The sequence below is a fragment of the Aythya marila genome (assembly GCF_965140915.1).
Source record: "Aythya marila genome assembly, chromosome: 6".
NCBI classification, from domain to species: domain Eukaryota; kingdom Metazoa; phylum Chordata; class Aves; order Anseriformes; family Anatidae; genus Aythya; species Aythya marila.
The window spans coordinates 12,224,090-12,248,860 of NC_139047.1; the positions used below are offsets into that span (position 1 = coordinate 12,224,090).

Sequence of the window (24,771 nt, forward strand, 5' to 3'; positions counted from 1 at the left end):
ATTCTACAGATGCAGATTTTAAACCATACTGATAGGATGATTTAGATACAAGTTGTGTTATAAACAGATAGCTGACCTTATTCAGTTTGTTTTGATATTTTTGATAATTTCAGTTGATTACTGGAGTGAAATCTAAGTTGTGACTTGACTGTGTTGTAAGTACTGTTTTACAATAATCTAGTAGTAATGCCAGTTCAGATTTTGTTTCACCATCTACATTTGCACTGCAAATATACTAAGTGTTATCCTAAAAAGCAGACTGCATTTGTCAGTAAAGGACCTAATCTTAAAAACTGCCAACCACTGTACTTAGATTAGAGTTGAAGTCTGATTTTTACATCAAGTGAGGCACTAAACCAATGAACTATAGATAAAAGTTTATTTTTTTAAAGGGAAAGATAAACTCAAAAATAATTTAGTCCAGTGAGTAATTTTTCTTTAAGTGTCAGGAACAGTTTACTGTTATTAACAGGTCTATACAAATAGCCATTTAAAAGATCTTAAATTGAAAGCAATTGACAAGGGAGGAAACAGCCTTTGCTTTGTTTCACAGTAGTCATGGTTGAAGCTGCTGGTTGTCATTCTGTTGTTACAGATACAGGTTAATAAGACAAAAAGTAGGAACAACTGCTCTCTGAGCAACAAAAACCTCCTTCAGGTGTTAACGGAGTGACTGCTGCAAAATGTTTTTTAAAAAAATCTTCTGGCAGTTGTCCTTCATGCTCCGACGTCAGAGGCTGTGGCTGGGTATCTGTAGCAATATAGTTTGTTGTCTGCACCACCACTCAATAGTAACTGATGACAGGAAAAGAAAATTGTTATTAATACCAGAACTAAGCAAAATACCCAAACAAAATTTAAGAGACACTCATCTTTTTCTCCTTTGAAGACATGAACAGGAAAAGCAACAAATAATGAACTGTTAATGCATGACTAAAACTCAAACTGTGGAAGCAATCTCCTCCTGAAATTAGGAGAAAAAGGTTTTGTGGAAAACTTCTAAAGTTCCTCCTGCCTTTTCCTGTTGCCTAATAGGAACCTTATTGAGAGTTTTAAATCTTAACAAAATATTTTCTTAATTTTATGCATGTGTGTACCACTAGAGTAGCAGAACAGCTTGCTATAGAGGATTATAAAGTTCCTCCATTCCTCATGTAATGCCATGCCACAGCTCTCAGTTCATGCTGCTCTTTTAGTCTCTATGGCAGCAAACAGTACTGTGGAACATGTTTTTTGTTGTTGTTTTTTTACCCTCTGTCAACCAAAGCAACTACTCAAACTTCCTGATGTCTTCCACTGTTAAGCATAAAGGAAGAAATATTGCTTTTAGTGTGCTTTGTAACCACAATGTATATAAATAGAATAACTTGCTTTTTGGATTCTTACCCCTGTTTCTGTCCAGTCCACACACAAAACCTTATCTTCATGAGCAGCCAAGTCATAGAGAGGAGCTTTGCAACTGGTAAAACACAAGTATTTATAGTCACGCATTTGAAATTGTGAGTAATTATAGTCAGCAAAATCAGTTACTAGAAGAAATACTGTCACAATGGTATCACACAGATGTGGTCTTAGCAGTTAAACATTTTAACTTTTGGATCTCCACTGTCTGTGACATTTCCACTGCTTTCTCCACAGCTGTTTACAGTAGTTTTAACCTCTCCTACATCCCCAAAGAGAAAAGCGGTGGTGTTTTTCACCTTCTTCTAAGCTACTTCAGTAGCTTAGTAGCTTGTTCTTTCAATTACATTGGAAGTGTAATGACTTCTTTTTTTTTTTTTTTAGGAACAGTTTATTATATATTTTTTCTTCCATTTAGATACTGTTTGACTATTTTTTTTTCCAGGAAAAGCCATTTATATCTTCTGAATGCAAACCAATTCATTTTTCAGAAATTTGTTATGGAAGTTCTGAAAAGAGTAGCAAGTTCATTATTCATGCTATTAGGTTCATTTTATAGAAGTAGTATGTGTTTTGTTCCTTGAGATAGAGCAATGTGTAACAGACTTTCTGCTGTTCTTAATCCCAGTAGCAATGTTAGAGTTCCTGCCTTCTGCATTTCAATCAATGCTGTTCTTAATGCCAAGTCAATCATGTGCTGGAACACCATACAGCTATTACAGATATTAAGCCATAGGTCATCATGTCGATTACAAATACTTTTCTTCCTTTCATTATATGCTTGACTTCTAAATCCTAGAGGATTTCCAGAAATACTAAAGGAATTTCCAATAAATTTCTCAGACTGATCTCACTAATTCATTGTGTTAACTGACCATGTACGCTTACATTCCTTTGACTAGTAAGGAACTCATTTATTTTACCTCCTTGTGTCCCACAGCTTCACAATGTTGTCCAGAGAACCAGAGATCAGCTGATGCTCATGGGTGGGTGACCACTTCACAGATGTCACCCAGCCTGTATGAGAAGTCAGAGACAGGAGAACCAAGGAGCCATCTGGACAAAAGAGAAAAGCTACTCAGCAGATGTCAACTGAAACAGGCCTTTGAAGATGCATCCAAAATCCAGTGGGGAAAAAAAAGTCAGCAACACATTTGTGTTCAAGGTAAGTGTTGATATTCTAATACCCTGCAATTCTAATTTCATAAATCAAAGTGAACTTGAAGAAAGTGAACGTTGGGGGGGGGAAAAAAAGCTACCCAAGTTCTGGTAAAAAATAATTTAAAACAATCAAAATGTATTTTCTAGTCCCTAAACTCTCTTTACATTTAAGATTTTTGAAAAAAAAATGTTTTTATTATTAAAAAATAAGATAATACTGTTATACTGCTGAACTCTGGATGAGATTTATAGGTGCTAAACAAGTAAATATATCTATGAAATAAATCTGGCTGATTCAGTCATAACTGACTAGCAGTCCTGTCAGAGATGACACCACTATAGCATAACAAAGTGACCACTGTTTTACTTTAATGATGGTCCTACCTACCAATAGAGGGACTGAATCTTTTTTAAGAAAAAAGTTCAGGTTTTGCAAAAACCCAGTTGAATATACTTTAGGTTGTCCTTTTTTCTTCAAACTTACTAAGTGAAGTTCTCTAAATCACTAGGTAAAAAAATCAAAAGAGTCTTGTACCAAGTTAGAGAAAATAGAACTAATGTCTATATTTAACAAAAGCTCCCAAATGGCTTGTTTCAAGCAAAGGCACCAGAAAACACTTCTTGAAATGTCTCCTAACAGGGAGAAATTCTGATTTTTGGAGGAAAAAAAAAAAAGACTTAACGAATGTGCATTATTTTGTTTCACCTTTGCTGCGAGGATCCCATAGTCTAATATGTCTGTCAGTGCTCCCAGATGCAAGACGTCGACAAAGTGTTGAGTAGGAGACAGAATTAAACACTTTGTTTCCCGTCTGTCAAAAGAAAAAAAAAAAAGAAAAAAAAATTAGGGGGGGCGGGGAGGACTCTTTAAGCTGGATATACAAAGTACAGTGATCTCACCAAAGTTGATTTGAGACCTCCTGTCTCAGCATCCCAGAGCTTAATGGTATGGTCCCACGATGCACTGCAAATTTCTTCAGCATCTGACCACAGTACGGAGGAGATGGCTTCTGTGTGGCCAGAGAGGGTTGCCAGGGGAGTCTAGAATTTGGAAGTGAGAAGAGATTAGATTGAGTATCATTTATACATTTGTTCTTTCAATAAATAAAAGAAAGAATCTGGTCGTTCTCAGGCACATCACAGGAATTTTTTGGTCTAGTAAATATTAACAAATAACAATTACTTTCTATGGTCACACTTCCCAGATAAATTCCTGGACAAACCTGGAGTTCATCTTACCCTTGTTAGTCCCAACTGTTCTGTTTTCTGCTTCTTCCGTGGTCTGTTTGCTGCTTCTTCCATTTCATCCTCTTCATCTGTAGGGACTATGACAAAAGACAGGCCTGATCTAGAGGTTTCTGAAGTTGTAATAGTGTTTTTAAGACCATCCTGCCTCACCAAAAATCCCAACAGTAAGTCAAGTGCAGGGTAAACACAATCTTTCTTTTAGATACAGTACCTACATATATACACCCAACTGGAAAAATATGACTGGTAACAGTGATAGAGAACATGCAGATTAAAACAAACAAACAAACAAAAAAACAACAAAAAACTGTTTCTAGAAAAGACCTGACTATCTTATTGTCCTCCATACTGTGGTGTTGATAGACCTGAAAAATCACCCACAAACCTTTGTTTTGTAGAGTCTATATTAAAACCTGCATGTTTAAATAAAACAGACACAAAATATTGTGTTCTGAATAAAGCAGCAACAGGTTGTTAATAACCACACCTGAAAATTTTACCACCCAAAACAGTAATTTAAAATAGCTATGTACAGGCTTACAAAGCTATTGTTGTGTCTGTGTCCCGTCCCCTCCCAAAAAAAGTCAAAGCTTGCTTTTATTGAAATTCAAGTTTTCATTATAAAGTATTCATGTATTCATCATGCAGGCTGTTCTAAGTACAGTTCTGAAGACAGCCAAGGATCCCAGACTAGACTTATCTTACCTGCAGACCAAATCTTTAACATTTTATCCCAAGACCCACTGCAGAACTGTAAAAATAGAAACATTTTGTTAAAAGTTGATCCAGACAGGCCTTGCAGGCCATACTAAGTACAGTTCCTGCTTGGAAAAAAATAACCAATGGATTCTGAGCTCCTCAAATGAGACCAAAGAAGTTTTTGTATAGATCAAATGACTCTTTTTTCCCCTCCTTTCTTTGCAGGAAGAATATCTAGAAAACATCTCTTTCTTTCATCACCAGATTTTATTTTAATCCTTTTGTTACTGAGGCAAGCTGAGAGGGGTGACTACCTTCGGTATGAATGCTCTTATGTACTGAAGTCCTGAAGGGAAAGGACCTCTTCTGTCACTTGCTTTTTATGAATATCACTCTTGAAATATTTTTTTCCCATTCAAAACTACTGTGGAAATACAGGTTGAATTTGAAAATAGTTCATTATAACCTGTATTTATGTCTGTTAAATGCAATGTTTCCTTAAAAATGAACATTCAGCTTCACTGAACAGAAGTCAAAAGCAGCAGTATAATGGCTTGGCTATCTAAAGTCACTTTCAGCTTTTTGTCATACTAGAGGTAAGTGCACTGCTTTGTTGAAAAGATTTAGTGTTGATGTAGCACATATAATCTTTAATAACCATCATAACAGGAATGGAAAAATCAGTGTGTTGGTCACAATAACACAATGACCAGTAATACCGAGGGCCAAAAAAAATATATTTTTGAGATATAGGTTGCTAAAATCCCAAAAAACAGGTTTCTTTTAAGAAGTCACTCACTTTAGTTCGCGTGCAATCAACAGCTACAGAGTCCACGCTCCCAGCATGCCCCCTGCAGCAGTGAAGGGCTTTCACTTTGTTCTTCTCTGCATTCCATTCCCAGAGCAGGATAGTTTGATCCATAGATGCACTGAGTAACAGGCAGGATAGACTATCTGAGGAAGAAAGAAGTCATGTTCACACCAAATTCAGCTTACCAAAGCATTTATAGTAATTATTCTAGTTGAAGATGAAATAGTAGATAGAAACCCAGGCATATCTCAGTTTACACTGTTATTCTGCAAATACAATTAATGTAAATATTTACATACAAAATACTGCATACAAATATTTACAGATATATACATACAATATACAGATATTTACTGAAAGGATGATAGACAATATGAATGCTAAAGTACAACATTCATTACTGTAATGGTGCCAGTAAAACAAGCTGTTAACTTCATTATCAAGACTTCTGACAAGAGGCTGAAGTAATTTTTAACATCTAGATTTCTAGACATTGTCCTGGGCAATGTGTTGAAGGTGTCCTGTTTGAGCAGGGGGCTTGGACCAGATGATTTCCAGAGGTCCCTTCCAACTGTAACCATTCTGTGATTATTGAATAGTCATTCACTGTTGTTTCAACATAGTCAACACTGACATTTATCCCCCAATAAATCAAGCTATTACTGCTCCCATAAGATATATGCTGACCTTGCTTCACCCATGCCACATCCTTCACTACTTCTGTATGCCCAGCTATTGTCATGATAGATTTTCCTTCCAAAGACCAGATTCGAGCAGTCTGATCATAGCAGCCAGTTAATATCCTGCAAAATACAGAATTTGAAGCATTCTTGTCTTTAAAAACAAACATGTTTTTATGAAAGAACACAACATCCAGAAACTGAAAAAAAAATAGTAACATAGTAACTGGTTAGGTGAAATTAATTTAAAATGTAACTACTTTGTATTAAAAACAAACAAACAAAAAAACTTGGAAAAGTAAAAATATATATATTTTGTTACAGTGCAAGGCTAGGAGTAAAGGAGAAGAGCAATGAGAGGGAGTACTGCATATTCTGGTAGGTGAAGCTTAACATCTCATACGTTATTTAAAATAAAAGATGCTGTTATTGTAGTATGTTACAAGAGGATCTCAAAGCACTTTCGAATCATTATTTACTAGAGAAGCATGGCCTAGCTGTTTGGAAATAAATTTAAAAATATTGTACAAAAGGACAATTATAAGTGCATTTTAAAGAAAAGCTCAGCACAAAGCTACACAATTGTATTTGTTACTACATGAATGTCACATTTGAAGTCTAAAGGATTTAAGCTTTAAAATAGAAATCTTGGTGTCCTTTAAGAAATAGTGAGCAGTATTTGTGTTACCCATTTCTACTAACGGCATCTCAAGCAGTTGTTTTCTGCTGTGTTAAAGTTGCTGTCAGCAGAGAACAGATATTAAAATCGAACTCCTTACAAAAGCAAGTAGTGTCTGACTGACTTGCTAGGTTAAAAAGAAAAATCAGAACAGATCAAGAAAAAAACAGACATAAAGATACAGAATAGGACTTCATTTGACACCATGGAGTCTTCTGCATACAACAGGAATAAGTAATACAGACTTAGAACTGGTTTACTGTGGTACCATTCTTCAGTGGCTTGAACAGAACTGATCCAGTCATCATGGAAGATGCACTCCTCTGGTTGAGGGGCCATGTATTTCTCCACATACTCTATTTCCACCACTTCTTCCTGAGTTCACAGACAGAAGAGTTATTTAGTGCAGTTTAATTTTTCTTAATAGCAATTATACTTAATTTTAGTGTGGTACAGATATAAAAGTTTATTGAACCAAATGTCTCAGTATCCAAGTATTATCGCTTTCCATAGTTTTAGCAAGTTACAATTAATGGCAAGCTGAAAGCAAAATGAAATAGTTATAGTTTTCAGGTTCCTCTTTACTGTATCTACCTATGTAAAAGTCGTGTCTAAAGTAATTCATGAATTTGACTTTTTTAGAGGTGATGCTAACCTCTCCTTTTATCTCTCAATGTAACTGAGCACGGGAAGCTAAAACATGTTAGTGATAAACTACATGCAACAATAATTTACCCTCTAAATTGTATAAAGACAACAGTTTGGATTAAGGGTGTTTCTTGCACTGCTCTGTCCTCTACTGTCTAATCATTCTGCAGTTGAGAATGACTTTAAACATACACAACTTTTGTGTAAGTCAGGAAAGGAGAAGAACTGAGCAGGGCAACTTTTCATCAGCTTAGAGATTTACCTAGTTAGGGTGACAGGGTGATACCTTTCTTGAACTGAGAGATGTTGGCTAAATCTGTTTTGCGAAAGAAAGCAAGCATGGCTTACCGTGGAGATATTTTCCATCTCCATGTGTGTGACCAGTGGCATACGCAAAAACTGGCCATTGATAAGGAAGTCAAATTCCACATACTTGTGGTCAGCTGAAACAAAGCAGAATTCACTCTCAGGTAGTGCTGTTTAACAGATGCTATCAAGAACAACTTCGCTCTGGGGCTGGCTCAGGAGAACAGACCCAGCATGAGCATTAAAAGCTCAGCCAGGCGGCCACGCGTGGGCAGCCCACGGCGTTACGCGAGGGGAGGGAAGGGAGGCTCGCTGCGAGCCACGGGGGCTCTGCCGGCTGCCTGCGCCCGCCCGCTGCTCCCCGGGCCCCTCCGTGCGGCCCCGGCCCGGCCCCGAAGCGCAGGGCCGAGGCGGGGCCTGCGGCGGAGCCCCCAGCCCGGCACCTACCGTCGGCGGCCACCAGCAGCTTGTTGATGAGGTGGCTGAGGTCGGTGATCTCGGAGGCCGCGGGCACGGAGAAGGGCACATCCTCCACGGCGTACCTGCGGGCACGCGGCGCCGTTAGCCGGCCCTGCGCGGGGGCCTCCCCGTACCCCCCCACCCATCCCAACCCGGCGCGGCCTCACCTGGGGTTCTCGGTGCGGAACCGCGCCGTGAGCTGCGCCATGCTGCTGCTGGCGGTGATGCTGTTGCTGGCGGTGCTGCAGCGCCCGGCCTGCCCCTGCCCCACGCGGCCGCAGCCCCCGCCAGGCCGCGCGCCGCCTTCCCGCTGCCGGCGCGCCCCCTGCCGGCCGCTGGGCGCCGCGCGTGCGCCGAGGGGCGGCCTCCATGGCGGCGCCGGCGGGAGCCGAGGCGAGGTGGGGCGGGCTCGCTCCGGGGGTCGGGGCCGGGCTCCCCTCGCCCCCGGGCTGGGGGAGAGAGAGCGGCGGGGCGGGGGCGCGGCGCCCCGCGGCGAGGGGTGGCAGGGGGTTTGCGGAGGCAGCCTGGCGGCGGCCGGGCTGACGGGGCGCCGCCCCCTCGCCGAGAGGCAGCGGCCGGCCCTGCCCCGCGGCGGTGGGGAAGGTCCTGCCCCGGGCGGAGGGGAGCCGAGCACCCCGGGGTGGGGGGCACCGGCACCTGCGGCTCGCCTCTGCACTGGGTTCTCCCGCCCCTCCGCGGCGCCCCCGGCAGCGGGCGGGGCCCAGCCCCAGTGGCCCCGCGCCCCCCGGAGCCGCCCCGCGGTTCCCTGAGGGGTCCCCCTGAGCCCTGCCGAGCACCTGGGCGCTTCCCAAACCTTCCGTGCGCTCCGTGCTGTACCCGCCTGCTGCTGTACCGCGGACACGAGCTGAGTCTCGAGCCCGGCACCAGCTAACGTTAAGCTAGTTTAGCTGCCTGCTTGAGGACAGTGCTCTGCTCCAGTTTCGTCCCCGTTACGTTTCGCTGTAATTCATGCCCTTTATAATGGTTTGCTTGTTAGAGCGGTCTCAACAGAGGCAGCTTTTTCAGAGGAAGTGTTGTGTTAAGCTTTGCAATTATTTTAAATCTTTTTATAAAACCTTCTAATTATTATAGGGAAAACTGAGAAAGAATTGTTAGCAAGGCTTCCAACTGTATTTGCCATCATGAAGTGTAAACTGAGGCCAAGATGAGGCACATTGCTATCAGCAGTGCTGAAAACATGAATTTAGTCGAGCTTTGGTTTATCTTTTTTCTTTTTTTAACAGGGGTGCGCACTGAAGACTCCTGTCTGTAAATGTAAGGGAATGGGCTTATTATCAAAATGGTCTCACATGTTTTCTTCAAGTTCAGTTTTCTTCTAAGAGAAGAGAGACTAAAATCTTGCATAATTTCCTCAGCGTTAAAATAACTTGATTTGGGATTTTGGAAGACAGTACTTCTGTTTGGGTCTGCCTGCATATAGCCCTCAGAAAGAGCCCTCATAACTGAGGGAAGGCAGAAACACACAGTCACGTGAGACCTGAGAGTTACATTGGTCTAGAACTGGTTTAGTTGTAGTTGGTTTGTAGGTGTTGCCTCAGCATCAGGTCTGCCTGCCTTTTGCTGAGTGATCTTGTTTGTCTTTGGAACTGAACTGCTGATGGTAGTATAGTAAGCTACGTTGCAGTGCCTGATGATTGCTCTCTTGAAGATCCCATCACTAAGACTTCTTAAAATACTAGTGATGGTTGCAATACTTACCTGTGCTAGCAGTTTCTGTGGCTGCCAGCTCTCTGTGGAGTCAAACTGAGGGCAGCAGCAGTTGCAGATACTGTTTTATTTTGAGCAGGGTGCTTCTCAATGGGGAGGCAGGGTGACAGAAGCGGTGCTGCAGTGTTAGGGTGCTGACCCTTGAGTGGGAAGCAGCCATGGAGCAGTGGGCTTGGCAGAGAGCAGCACGTAGGTGGCTCTCCTGGTGCTGTGCTGAGCCTGAAGCTGAGGCAAAGAGCTGCCAGCACTTGAGCTGTGCGTGGGGGATACAGCTGTTGATTCAGTTTTTACGCTAAGTTAAACTCCCACCTTTCTCCCTCAACTTCTTGCTAAATGTAGCAAGCCATGGTGTTACATATGTGCCACAAAAATTTCAATTGTAAAACATTTATGAAAAAGAGGGATACTTGCGTATTATTCACTTTTTCATGACAAATATCCATGCATATATCTATGAACAGGATTTAGTTGTCTTATTTGGAGAATTAGTTGACAATATTTATCTAACTATGCCATTTATTAGTTATGTATGTGTTTATACAAGGTCACTGAACAGAAATATACTGAGGGTGTGTTTTAAACACCAAGGTACAACTTCATGCTCTAGCTATTTCTGTTTTACTTATAACAGGAAGCTGGAAAAATATCACTGTATGTTTGCCCTGCTGCTATCATTTTTCCCCAGGCTGTTATTAACTAGCATGTTAGATACAGAGCGTTGGGCTGCTCTGGCCACAGGTCAGTGCTGAGACAGCTGTCCCTGCTCTCTTTGGCAGGGTTGTGGCATGCTCAGAGCACACACCATCGCTGTCTGTCGAACGAACATCTTCAGGTGATTTCTAACAGCTGAAAGTGCTGCCCTAGCAAAACCAACATATATTTATGTCTTTTAATAGGGGCACACTGGTTGAGTGATGATGAAATCTAGTTCTGTCTGGCGTGGATTTTTTTTTTCTATTGTCTGCTTCAGATATTTAAACTGAAACATCCTATAATTGTTCTCAGATCCAAAGCTACAAAATACTTGGTAAACATGATTAACTTCATTTAGAGCTTGGTTTGGAGTGTCTTCACTTGAAAATTGAAAGGAAAAATAAATCTGCTTTAGAATATTTATTATAATGAGCATATGAGCAGCTTAACTTCATAATGTTGTTCATATCAGTAGAATGCTTTATTCATCTCCAGAAGCTAGGGAGATGTTCTACTTTGCCCATGGTCCTTTATATCTTTTCAAAGAAAAATAAATTTATGCTTTCAGTTGTACAGTTCTTTCTGAAAGGCTTTATAGTCTTTTACATTCTCCTTACCAAAGCTGTAAATGGTTTAGATGCCACAGCTGAGATGGTCCATCTGAAGGAATTTACTGTGTGATGAAGAACATAAAGCTGGTAGGAGTCATGTTCTAACATAATGCTGCCTGTCTCTAAAATAAATACGGAAGAGTATTTATTTCCAAAGCACCTTTCTCCCTCCTCCAATACAAATTGCAGGAATTAAGTTTTGTTCTGTTCACTTTGGCATATTATGTGCGTACTGGAATATATATATATATATATATTTGGCATATTATGTGCGTACTGGAATATATATATATATATATATATATATATATATATATATTCCAGTACGCACATAATATGCCAAAGTGACATATTACTTTACTACTACATTACTTAAATATCTATATATATAATGTAGAGGCCAGGTTAATTTGTCTTTTTGTTTAGTTCCTTATAAATATTTGGGTTTGGTCACTGCTTTAAAGGCTGTGTTGGCTAGGTGAAAGCCTTATCCTGTGGCAATTCACTGTCTCATATTCTCTGTTTGCTTGAAGGTTTGTAATGGGCAGCTGAGCTCCTTGAAGGACTTTTCTTTGGGATGGGAGGTAAATCTCCAAAGTGCTGAGAACTCTGTTTTTTGTGTTTCATCCTATGATTCATGCCAAGCTTTGTTTTGAATATCTGGCACTTTTTGTGCCCAAAGCTTCCAGATGTAGTCTAACTGTAGTAATTTTCTGTAATTTAAATGTTATTTTATACCCCTTTAAAACAAACGCAATTTACTTCAAGATGGCTCTGTGACCGAGTTGGGTAATGCGAGTCCTGAGTGTTTACTGTGGTAGTAGATGAATAATATTTTCATAAAGCAGTGCTGGCATATCTGTAAGTACTAAGAATCTCTGGATGTGTATAGATAAGTGCTTGTGGATGTATCTAAATGAAAAGCGTAAGAACGTGTATTGTCTGTTTTGTATCTGTGTGCACAATGACAAGTCAAGCAAATTTTCTTGTACTAGGTGCTAAACTATACTCTTGGAGGAACACACTGCAATGTACCTGCAGTGTGTAATAAAGTGGTAAAGAAGCAAGGGCTTTTTATCTTGAGGGCTTTGCTTTTAGCTTGCAGTGGGATTAGAACCTGTAAAACTTAGATCTTTAACACCAGAAAAAATCCTGTAGCAACCTCTTGATTGAGGCTAGTACTGAAGTAAAGTTTTGTAACTTTTCCAGGTCATCTGGTAATGGAAGAAAATGGAGTTGACCATGATGTTGCTATGGAAAGATCTAATGTTTTGTTTGTAGGCAACTGCAATGGTGCAGGACAGTTGGAAACAAACGATCAGGTTTTTCAGGTGAGATATGAACATTCTGTCTTTTTAGACGCTTTCTTTACATTCTCTCCAATTACTTTACAGTGTGATTTTTCATATTTTGTTATTTGTTCCCTTTACACTAATACATTGTCCCCTTTAGACTAATTTTTTTGTTCCCTTTGTATTTGTATTTGTTCGCTTTAGACTAATACATTGTTGTGTTTTTAAAAAAATACAGAAGTTCCTTCACTTGTATTCTTGTGCCATTCGGTTTTGAACTGATAAATATCCAGATGTTACCTGTAATGACAGCCTTTTAGTAATTATATTTAGCAACTCCTGTTACAGTGCTGAAGAAATACTTATTTTGTTAACAAAATTCTTTATTAAAAGAATTTTGGATGGGTTCAGAACACTTGAAAATTGGGTCAAACTGCTTAGTGACCGGATGTGGAAAAGGAGAGTCCAAGGACAACACAAAATATGTATAGACATCAAGTGAAGGGGAATCTTAAGTATAGCTGTTACTAAATATTGCCACCTATCCTAGCCACAGAGACTTCTGTGAATAAAATGTTCTTGTTCAGATTGCATTGGCTAAGAGATCATTCAGGTAGTGGGTTAGTAGTGTGTTCATGGCCTTCATACAATCTTGTTGTTTTCTGGTGTTTTTTACAGAGGAGCTGAAACTGCATAAGGTTTCTGGCCCAGTTCTGACTACAGTACAGAATTTAGAAACATTTTTCCCCTCTTTTTTGATTTGCAGTTTCCACATTTTTGTTACAGAAGCATTAGAGCTGGATGTGTAATTGTTGCAGAGAGAAAACAGATTGCCCTTCTTGCACTGGCCAAATGACAGCCTTACAAAACTTACATAGGGCTACCTAATTCTTACTGTTTTTAAATGTTTAATGTTTGTGTTGACAGAGTTGCAACAGGACACATATTTGTGTTTAAACATTTAAATTTAATACAAATTGAATGTGCTGTGAGATCTCAATTTCTCAAGCTTGAGTAGAATATGTTCTGAGTACGTATTTTTTTTGAGACTTGCAAGATCTGGTTCTTGGTCTTGCACTGTATAATTCTTGGACTTGATTTTGTTTTCTGCTGCTTGTGCTTCTTCTGTGGTAAAGAATTAAGAAAGCAGTCAGTGTATAGAAACTTTGTCTCCATAGCTAAATGCAAGTATCTAAAGGCTGAGTAGAATAATATCTAAGATTTCGTTTTAAGTCAAATTGAGTTGGTGGATGTTCTTTCAGTTTCTTGGTAGGCTTGAGATGTTTTAAAGTTATAAGTAATTTTGGGGTACAGCTCTTGGGCACAGTGGAATTTCTCTCCTTTTAGTAGAGAGTCAGTTCTCGAAAGTAGAAATGTATTCATATTTTCAGCATGAAAATGTGAAAACCAGAACTGCCAGTGCTAAATAGTAGCCTCTCGATCAGAAGGACGTAGAGCTCCATCTGAGTAGAAATGCACCGTGACAATTTTAAATGTTCTTTTGTTTGTTTTTTTAAAAGTAGAAATTGCTACTTGGCATTAAAGTGTATTTTACTGTTTTTCCTCTGTGAAAGCGTTTAACCTGCATGGATTCCAAGGATCCGTTGTTTGGACACAGCGACTCTCCCGCAGCCTTACCTATCACAGTACGCCTTTTGGGTAGTTCTCCATCATTAGCTGCACCTGCACGGCCACCCCAGCCTCAGCCTCTCTCCGCAGAGGAGTTCCATCTGGTAGACCAAAACGGGCAGCCTCTCTATGAGCTGCAGCCCCTAGGAGGGCCCAGCACACAGATGGTGAGTACATCTGAAGCAGGGCAGGTGGAGAAGTCTGTGGCATTGGAGCTCTTTGAAGGACCTTATATACGGTGCTTGTTTGCTGTAACAGCCAATTAATTCAGTCTTGAGCAACAAGGTGAGACTTTTCAGTGGTTCAGTTCATGCTCCAGTTGCTCTTCCTCATTGGCAAGCCCCATCTCCAGCCATAGCAAATTTTATTATATGACAGTGTCATGTCTTTTGTCAGTACTCAGCCTGGATGTTATTGGGTGATGAGATTTTGTACTTATATCGTTGCTGCTTTCTCTATATTCCCGGGATATGTGTGTCTATTTTTGTAGGACTCGGACGTTAGCAATAAGCTAACCCATTAGATCTTTTTTTTTTAATCTGCTCAAAATGTTGCTTTGTAGTTCTTAGTTACCTTTTTACAAAATAAGTGTTCCTTCATTCAAGTAGTTTGCTTGGCATATATTGTATTGTCATTATAGACACCTGACCCATTTCAAGTGCAATAAATCAGGAACAGGGTTATATTTTGTTATGTTAGCTTTTATAACATTGCTGGAAACAAGTTCTTGGTAACTGCAGCACTATTTACCATAAGGAGTCATTTTAGTTTTCTAGGATTTTTGAAGATTTAATTAATTTGTTTTTTCAAGTTCTGCCGCTTTACCTTCTGTCTGCTTTTGCATGAAACATTGCCCATATAGATCAATTTCTTAGGAGTAAAGATCAAATTTATTTATATGTTATGATTAATCCTGCTAGTCCATGAATGCGGTTACAGTGAATCCAATTATGAATTACTTTCATGTTTTTGATAGCTTTCAGTTCTGAATAAATGTGTAATTCGTTGTAGAATCCTGTATGTTTGTTTTTTGTTTTTGTTTGTTTGTTTGTTTGTTTGTTTTTCCTCTCTAATCAAGTAAATGGCTATTTTAAAAGGTGGAAAATAATTTTATGAAACTGACATTAAATAGACAGTTTCCTTTATTATGTGAAACAAAGTTAATTTATAGGCCTTAATTGCAACCAGAATATTTCCTGTTCTAGTTATAAGCCAAACTGGTCAATCTGGACAGTGATCACTAGACCATCTAGCACCATTCATACTTTTCTGTGATTGCCTTACAGATGATTGTTGCCAGCCAGTCAGAAAATGGCCAGGTGCTGCATGTCATTCCTTCTGCCCAGCCAGGAGTGGCCCAAGTGATTATTCCTCAAGGTCAGCTCCTGGATGTGACCAGCACTCAGGGTGAGTATAAGCTGTGGGACTTGAGGGTATGTGTTCCTCTGACTAAGTGCATCCTGTGTGATTTTTTTTTTTTTTTTTAAGAACCTCTTGTTTGTATATTTCCTTTCCTTAGCCAAAGTTAAAAGACAAAAATACATATTTACTGAATCTGCTTTCTGATTATGAATTTGGCATGCTTTGCAGTGTTTTCTGTTGCACAAAAACCTGTGAAATAAAGGTTATTATGCTCACTTTAGGTGTGTCATAGATAAATAGAGATATGAAGGATAAAGCTGCTTCTTGCATTATTTATCATTAATAAATATATTTCTGCTATATCAGACAACTGTACCAGCAGCTTCCAATTTTTACTGCCTGCTTGTTTCATTTTTGAATGAAGTAGTTAATTCAAGTAAAGCAGATAGGAGAATTCCTGTTCTTATCTGTTCCAGACACCTCACTCAGGAGATATGGCATCTTTTGTGAAGCCAGAAATGAAGTATCTAGGTAGAAATTCAGTTCCCCGTGAAGCACATGAGATGCAATTTCTACTTTGTCACCAAGTTTTTGCCCTCAGCGTGTCACATTTTAAGTATGTGCTGAGATGCACAACTACATGCACAAATTTTAAGCTTTTCTTTAGGAAAGGATGTATTTTAAAATCTGAAAGCATTGATTATTTATCTGTAAGCCTAGCTGGATGGCTAAAGGCTGTGTACTAGTTTGCATTCACAGAATAATCCTGAAAACTCAGTTGTCGTGTTACATCAAACTCTGAAAGGTTTGTTACTGTTATGCATTTTCTGTATAAAATAAAAAAATTGAACAGATTATCAAAATGCAATTTGCAGCTGAACAAAATAGTCATGTAATCCTGTATAGATTTGTGGAAATGTAAAACAGATTTTAAAGTTCTTCTGATTATTTGCTTTGTTGTGTGGGGATTCATTAGCAGTAGCATGATAACCAAAGTCTCCAAGTACAAACAACCTTATTGGGTGTATCTTGATGTATGTGCCTAGAGTTTATCAGTACCAATTAACAGTTTTTCTTCTTAAAATCATCGTCTTTCATATGTCAGAAGGTTTGTTCTTCCAACACATAATTTTAATTATAGTTTGTCATTTTCCCATTCTTTTTTGTTAACCAGAAGGATGTTTTATTTTTGCAAAGATGTTTCAGATGAGAAATGTGGTGATGGGAACTTGCAGACCGTGGCAATGGCTGCTCTAGCAGACAGTGCAAGCGGTTACATTCTACATCCACAGGCATCTCTCACTGTATCAAAAAAAACAACCACCAGGTAGGTTAGGAATTGAAAGAATTAACAGTCACTTTGACCTGCTGGTAATGCTGATGAATTTTCTTGCGGCTTGTGGGATTTTGTTTCTTGTGACGGCTATAACAAATTACCTCAGAATGGTTGAGTGGAGGTTATGAACTTTTAGTTCATAGTGAATGATATGTAGCCAACTGTGTTTACTGGGACCTTATGTATGTGCCAGAACATGAGAAAAGCAGTTAAAATACCTGTATTCCGAAGCAAGTTGGATGTATTCTGACTAGAACAATAGGAGGGTATTGTACGAAACACAGTGCAAATTACTGAAATTACTCCAGATAGTTGTAATGCCAAGAGCCGAAAGTGATTTATTGAAAGAGCTGCAGGGAAAGCTGAAGCTTCCTTTCGTAAAATATATAAGAAAGTTGCTGCTGATGGTGTGTTTCAGTGGAACACACAGGCAGATTGGTTAATAAAGTTTCTAAAATTTAAATAGTTCAGTTATTCCTTTCCTGTCTTTGATACCTAACTCTGTCCCCTCCCTCAGTGATGGGGATGCATTTTTAATTGTGAATGCTTTCATTTAAAATCCACTAAAATGTGTAGCATTTAACATGCATTGGATATTTGGTTTAATGGTCAGCACTCTGCCATCAGTCTGCATAAGACAGTTATCAAGATAATCAAATAGTCTATTTCTCAGTGTTTTGGCTATTGTTATTAGGTAACAATACTGAGAATACTGAATGCTTAGAGGTCTTGTTGAACACAGAAGACAATGATTTTTAAAATAGCGATAACTATTGTGAATTATTTTAGCAGTGAAGTAGAATATGGAAAAAATGAACTCCACCTTTTCAAAGGCATGTTGATATAGTATCTGTAGTTTGGTCATATACCCTGTTTTGTTTTATGTAATGCACTGTTTTGATTTAATAGCTGTGGGTCAGGATAAAAATCAGCTTTCCTGGATGTCTGTTCAGACTCTTACAACATTTTATTTTTCAGGATGTTGGAAGACCCCTTTCCCATTCCTCTCCAGCAATTGCCACCAAACACGCCTGTGTGGGCACGCCGTCTCAGGAACTGTGAGGTGAGCTACAAAGAATTCTTATTCATTTTTTTCATCATGATCAAGACATAGATCCTATTCCATGACAGGAATAATGTTTATAGTTGTATAAGTTGTGTTCAAGATGTGTTATGAAATTGTACTATTACAAGCTGGTACTACTAAACATTTCAGCATGTGAAATAGCATTTTACATGCTATGGAATCCCTTTCTTTTTTGGGAATGACTGACCATGAACAGCTCCTGAAGCACAAATTCTGCTTCTGAAATCTTGTGATGCTATACAGTTCTGGGAAGAGCCATTGATTCCCATTTGTGTATGCAACGTTATCAAGTTTGTTCTTGATACAGCGTAAGCCCTGGTGTCTTCTGCTGAGCAAACCACTTTTGTTGCACTTACTCTAAGTGCAAGAATAAAATTTCTTCTGTATGCTGTAAGTTTGCTACTGTTCATATTAGTTTGTGTTGTCTCTTAGAAATCAAAATCCATGTGACTACTTGCCAGGGTCAGGTCTGGGACTTATCAAAGCACCTTAATATGTTAAATATTCTTACTTTTTTATCATGCATGCTTATCTGTGCTTGTTTTCATTTGTTGAAAAATGCTGAGATCCTATCCCAAGTTTTCTTTTTTCCTTTGTGGTGACCAATACTTGCTTTAGGATTTTCTTACACTTCATGAGAGAGAATCTTTACATTTGGGAAAGGCTGATGCTTCTGTTTCCAAATGCCTACTAAGAAACTATAAAATGATCCTTTTCAACTGCAGTTTGTACAGTTAATTCACTACCCTAAATGGAGAATTTGTATACTTGATATAAATGAAACTATCTTTATTCCTTGTCGTGGCATTGACCTAAACAGGACTCTCATATTGTTGCGTATTTAGATGTCTACAGAAATATCCTGGTGACTTAGGATGTTGTTAACAGCTAGAATACCTAATGAATCATTTAAAAGGAAAGGGGGTGATGGGAGGATTTTGAGAGAGCACCTACCTCATCTTCCTGCTACCAAACTTCCTGATAGATGTTTATTTTTTACTTTTTCTTAATACTTTTTTAAAGGAAAAATGATATTCTATCTTGTTTACCTCTTCAGATATCATTACCATTTGAACATTTTTCCCTGTTGGTTTTGCCAATGATACCTAGAAATTGCAGCTGCAAAGGACTTAGAAATCGAATAGCTTTCCATATCCACTTAGAAATAATTTTTAAATTGACTAAATATATCAATCTATTGCTCCTTTTGTTACGTCTTTTATTTCATATGAATGGTGTTGTCCAATATTTATTCAATTAAACATTTAGAGGTCAAAAAGTAATAACATTAACTCTTCCATGGTAGAGATATGGTTAACAATGAGTCACCTCAAGTGTTTGGTTAGTTTTCAAGTCCATTAAGACGTATAACCCTTGTATAACTTCTGTGCTTTTGCCACTGTGACGTATTCTCCCATTTTAGCATCCATGTAGCATGTCTGAGTAATTTATTATTGGCTTCAATTTATAGGACTTAGATGAAGCAAACCATAACACAAGTCTTTTATAAGAATTTTCACCTGCTGAGTTTAAAATTCACAGCAGCAGAAAGAGAAAAAGAATATTCTCTATTGTTCTTAAAAAAGAAAGATGTTTTTTGAAATGTTTGCATGTGTTCTGAATATACAAGTATCTCTGTGCTGAACTGTTGCCTGTATGCATTAATCTTCCCAGTTCTATTTAAAAAATAAAAATAAATTTTTGCTGTTCTCCATGCAGAATTCAGCACATCCAAGGAGGAATGACCCAAATTCTCTCCCTCCTTGCGTGTTATCAGCAGAGTTGCTTTGCTGAGTTTCAGTCACATGTTTCTTGTAAATCCACTGGGGATGGCTCAGATGTATGTGTGTTTTTATGGGCACAGACTAGAGACCATCGGATTCTGAAGTGTCATTTATCTTTGAGGTTGGTGTCTTGCAGAACACTTTGTTATCAGTAACAGGGTGGAATGGTCCTACTGGAAACTGGGGATCTGGTGGAGAAAACGCTTCACCTTTAGTCCAGCCATTCTTCATGCAGATAAATGAGCTAAATCACAATTCCACTTTTTCAGTCACTTTCTAGAATAGAACCAAACTTGAAGTGGAAGTCTGTGTGCATTTCATGGAAGATACCAGCGGGTGAGGCCGTGCATAGCCTGGGTGCATACTGCCCTTTGTATATCCCAAGTTCTTGGCCAGGGCTGAGCTCTGAAGTGTGGTCAGTACAGCAGGCACAGGCAGACCCAGGACAGTAAGAGCTGCGACTACAAAACTAGAGCTAAGTTCTGTGTTTAGCGCTGATTCTCTGCCTGTCCTGAACTATTCAGCTTATGCTTGCTGTGCCTAGACAGTGTAATGCCTCTGGCATTTTGCTGCTTGCTGTTACTTCAGTCGAGGAAAACTGCAGTCTTGATGTGTGTACTTTAGTGTAAGCTTTTATGTGCTCTGACTGAGATGAGGCTAGGGGGAGAAAAGGAATTGCTTCTTTTTTTTGGCTTGACATTTGGCTGGAGTTAAAAAGGTTGGAAAGTATCCAATTACTTCAGGGTAATTACTTTGGTAACGAAAAACGGATTAAAAAAAAAAAGTTATTTTCTTTAACCTACTTAAAGTTTTCAGCATTAGGATCAGAACACATTTCCAGCATGTGTTAGCATACTGAAATAAAGCATAATTAAAAACTGCCTTAATTAATCAACTATGCAAAAAACATTTATTTGTTTGGAACAGATGGTCTCACTTATCCATTTGTTCCTGCCTCAGAAGCTCCTAGAGAGTGGGGATCTTATGTGCTATATGATTTTTTTCTACCCCCACATCCAAATTTTGTGAAATGCTGGATTTTGCATAGAATTAAAGCTACAATAAGAGATAGTACCTTAACAGTTACCTTTCTGGCACAACAGTTCTATACGTTTTCTATCATCTCCCTAGAATAAGGTCAAGAAGCTGTTTATAATGACCAGTGTAAGGTGTGGAAAGAGATGGTGGTAATGTAGTATTTTCTGTGGAGTGATATTGCATGTCCTGCTGTGAGAGGGGATAATTCTAGGTCTCTGTAAAGAAGGTACTTCTGGTACTTCTCAGGCTTTTTTCCTTCTGCATTTTTCAGATCGCTTCATTTCTGTTTGTCTGTTATTTACAGTCTCTGGCTAAACAATCACAACAATTACCCATGTTTCTTCCTTGCTACAGCTGCATGATTGCAGCGTATGCAGACCTGATTAAGTGGTGGAGCAGCATGCTCGCAGTGCAGTGAGCTGCTGCTGTGTAAGAAACTGATACCACAGACTGACTCTTGCAGTCAGTGCATGCGTAACCTTAGCCTATGGGGACTGTGCTAGCAGCAACAGCCTGCTTCCCCACTTTGTTTGAAGGGGGTTCATTTGCTCTTTGTTGACTTTAGGTCTTGCTAACCACAGACATTTTGTTTTTCTGAGGTAACTATGAGACAGTTTTATGTTGTTGTCATTAATAAATATTGCGATAATAGTCTTGGACAGATACTGTTGCTGCTTTTGTTTTCAGTATTATTTAAACATCTGGCTGCTTTGTCACTGAAGGTGGCAAAATGGATGCATCAGATGCCAGCATTCATTCATCACATGTTTGCTCCCTGGTTATGTTGTAAGAATGAGCTAGCAGAGTATTCCTGGTGTTACTGTTGGATGGGATAGCTCACTCCTGTCCCAGTATTTTCATGGTTTGCTGGCAGGCCTTCACAGACCAGCACCGAATCAGCTGAGCAGCTGTCATAGGGGATGTTGCAAAGTCAATGAGTTGTTTATAATTGTTTTTGTTGACTACTTCTTTGAATCAGATCTAGATGCGAGTTTTCTGTATTTGCCTGGAGTTTAGCAAAGTTCATTGAAACCACAGCTGATATGCACGTGACAAATCTTGTGTGTTGTGCTTCTGTGTAGCTTTTTGAATGGAGAGAGCCTTAAAGCTTGGGGCATTCAATTCAGAGCTAATGCACTAAGCAGGTGAGGCAGTTACTAGTGGCACAAGCAGATGTATTCTGCTACACCTCAGAGCAGTGTCCGTGCACTGAAGTAGATATGTAGACAATTTTTAGCACTACAGAGATCCTCTGAGGCAGTTCCATCAAAATGTTTACCTAAGATGAATTTGTCTTAGAAGGAAACTGCAACAAAAGTAAGCACTGTGGGGGAAAAAACAAATCAAGTTGTCCTGTGGAAATTAGCATTGGCAGTAACTCTGAGAACCTTTGTGGAGTTCTTGGTGCACTTAGGGTCTTTGAGGGCTGACAGACCGCTGACCTCAATGGAGAACACTCTGGTGCGAGATCCAGTGGTAAATTTGCTTGCGAGGACAATAGTGTGGGGAAGGAAAAAACACAAAGCACCAAAAATGTGAGCCTGTATTCTCACATGCAGAGTCCCTGACTGCTTTTGTTTTCTTGGGTAATGGAGAGCAGTCAGCTGGGTGAATAATCCTATTATTTCACCTCCTTTCCATGCAGAAAATTGGGGACTCATACCGCGGCTATTGTGTGAGCGAGACAGAATTAGAGAGTGTTCTAACGCTACACAAGCAGCAAACACAAAGCGTATGGGGGACGCGCCAGTCTCCAAGCCCAGCCAAACCCGCCACACGGTTGATGTGGAAATCTCAGTATGTCCCATATGATGGGATCCCCTTTGTCAATGCAGGTAACTAACTTCTTTTATTTCAATAACTACTTTAAAAATCTCAACATCACTTGACAGTTGGCCATAAAGAAGGATCCTTGTGGTGTTCCTTAGTGTTAGTAAAGTCAAGGCAAAAAAAAAAGAGCAGCTTTGGTACCTCTATGCCACAGTCTGAAGGAGCTTGTTTCCCTGAAAACACAGGCTTTGATGTGAGTGTTTCATTCCCTTTTTTGTTTAGAAATAAATTAGTTAGGAACCCGCATCAAATGGTACTTGTGAATGAGTTCTCTGGGTGGAGGTTCCCTCTGCTCAATCAGGTCTTGAAAGTTTTCCTAAGGGTAAGAGCTTGCTTCAGCATTCTTGCCTGGTTTGGAGACCCTTTGCAGAGTTTGTTCCACAGGAGCCAATAAGATGATTCAGTGGCAGCCTATAAAATCAAAAAGAAGTAAACATCAACATAGCTCAGCAGACAGACTTTTTTTTTTTTTTAATGAATGTGGAGACTTAAAGAGGTAGGTAAATATGCATTTAGTTCATGCGATGCGTATGTGAAATTAAGTTCATTCAGGTAAGAAATTTCTTAAAACCAAAATGATCTACATTTTTATTTCCAGCTCCCCAAATGCACTTGAGATATTTTTAATTTTCTGTAAGATCTGCTTAATAAATGTGTTCCCCCACAGTAAGATATTTAGAACAAAACCACACATAGACTTTCTTCTTCAAAGTTCTGCAGACTACTAGAGACACTGATTTTTAAGTTGTAGGATTTAGTATTTTTGCTTTGCTCAGATCCCCATACAGGCATTACGTGTATTTTTAATGAGTTGCCTTTTCAATGCAGTTAGGGTTAGAATGTAAGCACTCCATGAAGAACATTCATTAAAAACCTTTACATCTAGAGAACAGAGGCTGGAAATGCGGTTTTCTGAACTGTAATTTAAATCTCAGATAACTTAATTCTAAACTGTGCAGGACAAAAGTACTGTTCTCAAGGAATTTATCCCTTCTGTGTAAGTGGAACCAAACCGTAATGCCTTCCCTGCTGTGTTTCTGCTGTGGAGAAGCTGGGTAGTTCCTACATAGTATAAAACATGAAGTAATTATAAAATCTTGATTGTTAGTTTTAATAAAAATTGTATATTGCTAATAACTTTGTAAAACAGGAGCCCCATCACATTGGGTTTGACATGCATACTAGTAAGGACTAGCTTAAAGCTCTTGAAGTCTTTTCAGTCATAGCAAATTGATTTCAAATTTTTTAAACAAAATCCGAAAAGGCTAGGTATGTTTGTTAAGCACAATTTTCCTTCTCTTTACATGCACTGATATGTATATATACTAATAATGTCATGTTCTCAGGCATTAAATCATTGAGTGTCTTATGGAAACACTTTATGTTGCTGTTGTAATACCTTAAAAAGTTTTTGGTTATATCATTTGTGGCATAGGCAGCTCCCTGCCAGTGGACTGGTGTATATGAAATGTAAGTAATAGATAGCTAAACATGATATGGGACAGATACAGGTTCTCTTCTTGACCACAGACACTGTTATGCACCTTACCCCTTTTGTAAGTGGTCTGATTGGAATAAGTCATGTATCTGAATGAAATTTAGAGCTAAGCAATCTTTGTTTGAGCCTGTCTGTGTTAATGGGGGTATGCCACACTGAGGCAGTGTTATTTAACTGATAAGGTAGGTCAGATTTGCAGGTAAGAATTTATGGGGCAGAATGGTCTGAAGTATTAATTAAAGTCCTTTGCTTTCAGCTGTGGATTTTCTTGGTTACTTTGGAGATTCTATTTCTCTTATTTGTATTTATTACCAACATATTGTGCTCCTTTGGTAACTAGCAAGGCTGCTCATATTGTCAATTACTGTTGTTGATAGGGTCAGAAGCCAATCTTTTGCCCCTTTATATCTACCAGGAGCGTTGTGAAGTGATAGCGGTTTGGGAAACACTTTTAAAGTGCTCTGTGTTCCTTGCATGCTGTGAAAAAAAGCATTTTCACTGTATTTGAATGCTTGCTACAATTGACTGTACTGCCTTCTGAAGAAGTCTGTTAAGCAGAAATAACTTTTTTGGAATTCTTGTCTATTCCATAGGTAGTGTTTTACTATAACAACTTCTGTGGTTGCTCAAATAGAGTGAATTACTTTCTGTTCCCAGGAAGCAGAGCCATTGTAATGGAGTGCCAGTATGGACCAAGAAGGAAAGGGTTTCAGCCCAAAAAAGCCAGTGAGCCTGAAAGGATTTCTGGCCATCTGTATAAAGCCACTTGTCCGGCAAGGTAAGAATTGGCT

General features: G+C 39.1%; 2 protein-coding genes across 7 annotated transcripts in view; one reads left to right on the forward strand and one right to left on the reverse strand.

The window, feature by feature from the left end:
• Positions 1–365: 365 nt before the first annotated feature.
• On the reverse strand, positions 366–8,399 carry WDR12 (WD repeat domain 12). Its single transcript, XM_082763429.1, has 13 exons — positions 8,260–8,399; positions 8,081–8,175; positions 7,676–7,770; positions 6,948–7,054; positions 6,008–6,123; positions 5,309–5,463; positions 4,516–4,561; positions 3,802–3,887; positions 3,463–3,603; positions 3,269–3,374; positions 2,325–2,457; positions 1,387–1,459; positions 366–795 (listed from the first exon to the last, which is right to left on the reverse strand). The coding sequence occupies exons 1-13, from the start codon at positions 8,298–8,300 to the stop codon at positions 718–720; spliced, it is 1,272 nt and encodes a 423-aa protein (XP_082619555.1). The 5' UTR covers positions 8,301–8,399; the 3' UTR covers positions 366–717.
• A 71-nt stretch (positions 8,400–8,470) lies between these two features.
• Positions 8,471–24,771, forward strand: part of CARF (calcium responsive transcription factor) — a 37,273-nt gene continuing 20,972 nt past the window's right edge. For 5 of the 6 annotated variants that reach the window (XR_014317773.1, XR_014317774.1, XR_014317775.1 and 2 more), the window contains exons 1-8: positions 11,683–11,708; positions 12,334–12,455; positions 13,991–14,212; positions 15,332–15,452; positions 16,605–16,734; positions 17,722–17,806; positions 22,298–22,487; positions 24,638–24,758. Coding sequence is in view for 1 of the 6 variants with exons in the window: in XM_082763428.1 (XP_082619554.1) it covers positions 11,702–11,708; positions 12,334–12,455; positions 13,991–14,212; positions 15,332–15,452; positions 16,605–16,734; positions 17,722–17,806; positions 22,298–22,487; positions 24,638–24,758 (998 nt within the window). In the remaining 5 variants the exon portion in view is untranslated. Of the gene's footprint in view, positions 8,491–11,682; positions 11,709–12,333; positions 12,456–13,990; positions 14,213–15,331; positions 15,453–16,604; positions 16,735–17,721; positions 17,807–22,297; positions 22,488–24,637; positions 24,759–24,771 lie in introns of those variants that run through there. The other variant, XR_014317772.1, reaches the window with a different exon arrangement.

Bases quoted from the DNA above. Each gene is read 5' to 3' on its own strand.
- WDR12 (XM_082763429.1), bottom strand. From the start codon at position 8,300: ATGGCGCAGCTCACGGCGCGGTTCCGCACCGAGAACCCCAG. The intron at 5,464-6,007 runs GTCAGCATATAT...TTTCTTCCTCAG, and splicing joins TGTGGCATGGGTGAAGCAAG to ATAGTCTATCCTGCCTGTTA. The intron at 4,562-5,308 runs GTGAGTGACTTC...CTATTTTTACAG, and splicing joins TTGATTGCACGCGAACTAAA to TTCTGCAGTGGGTCTTGGGA.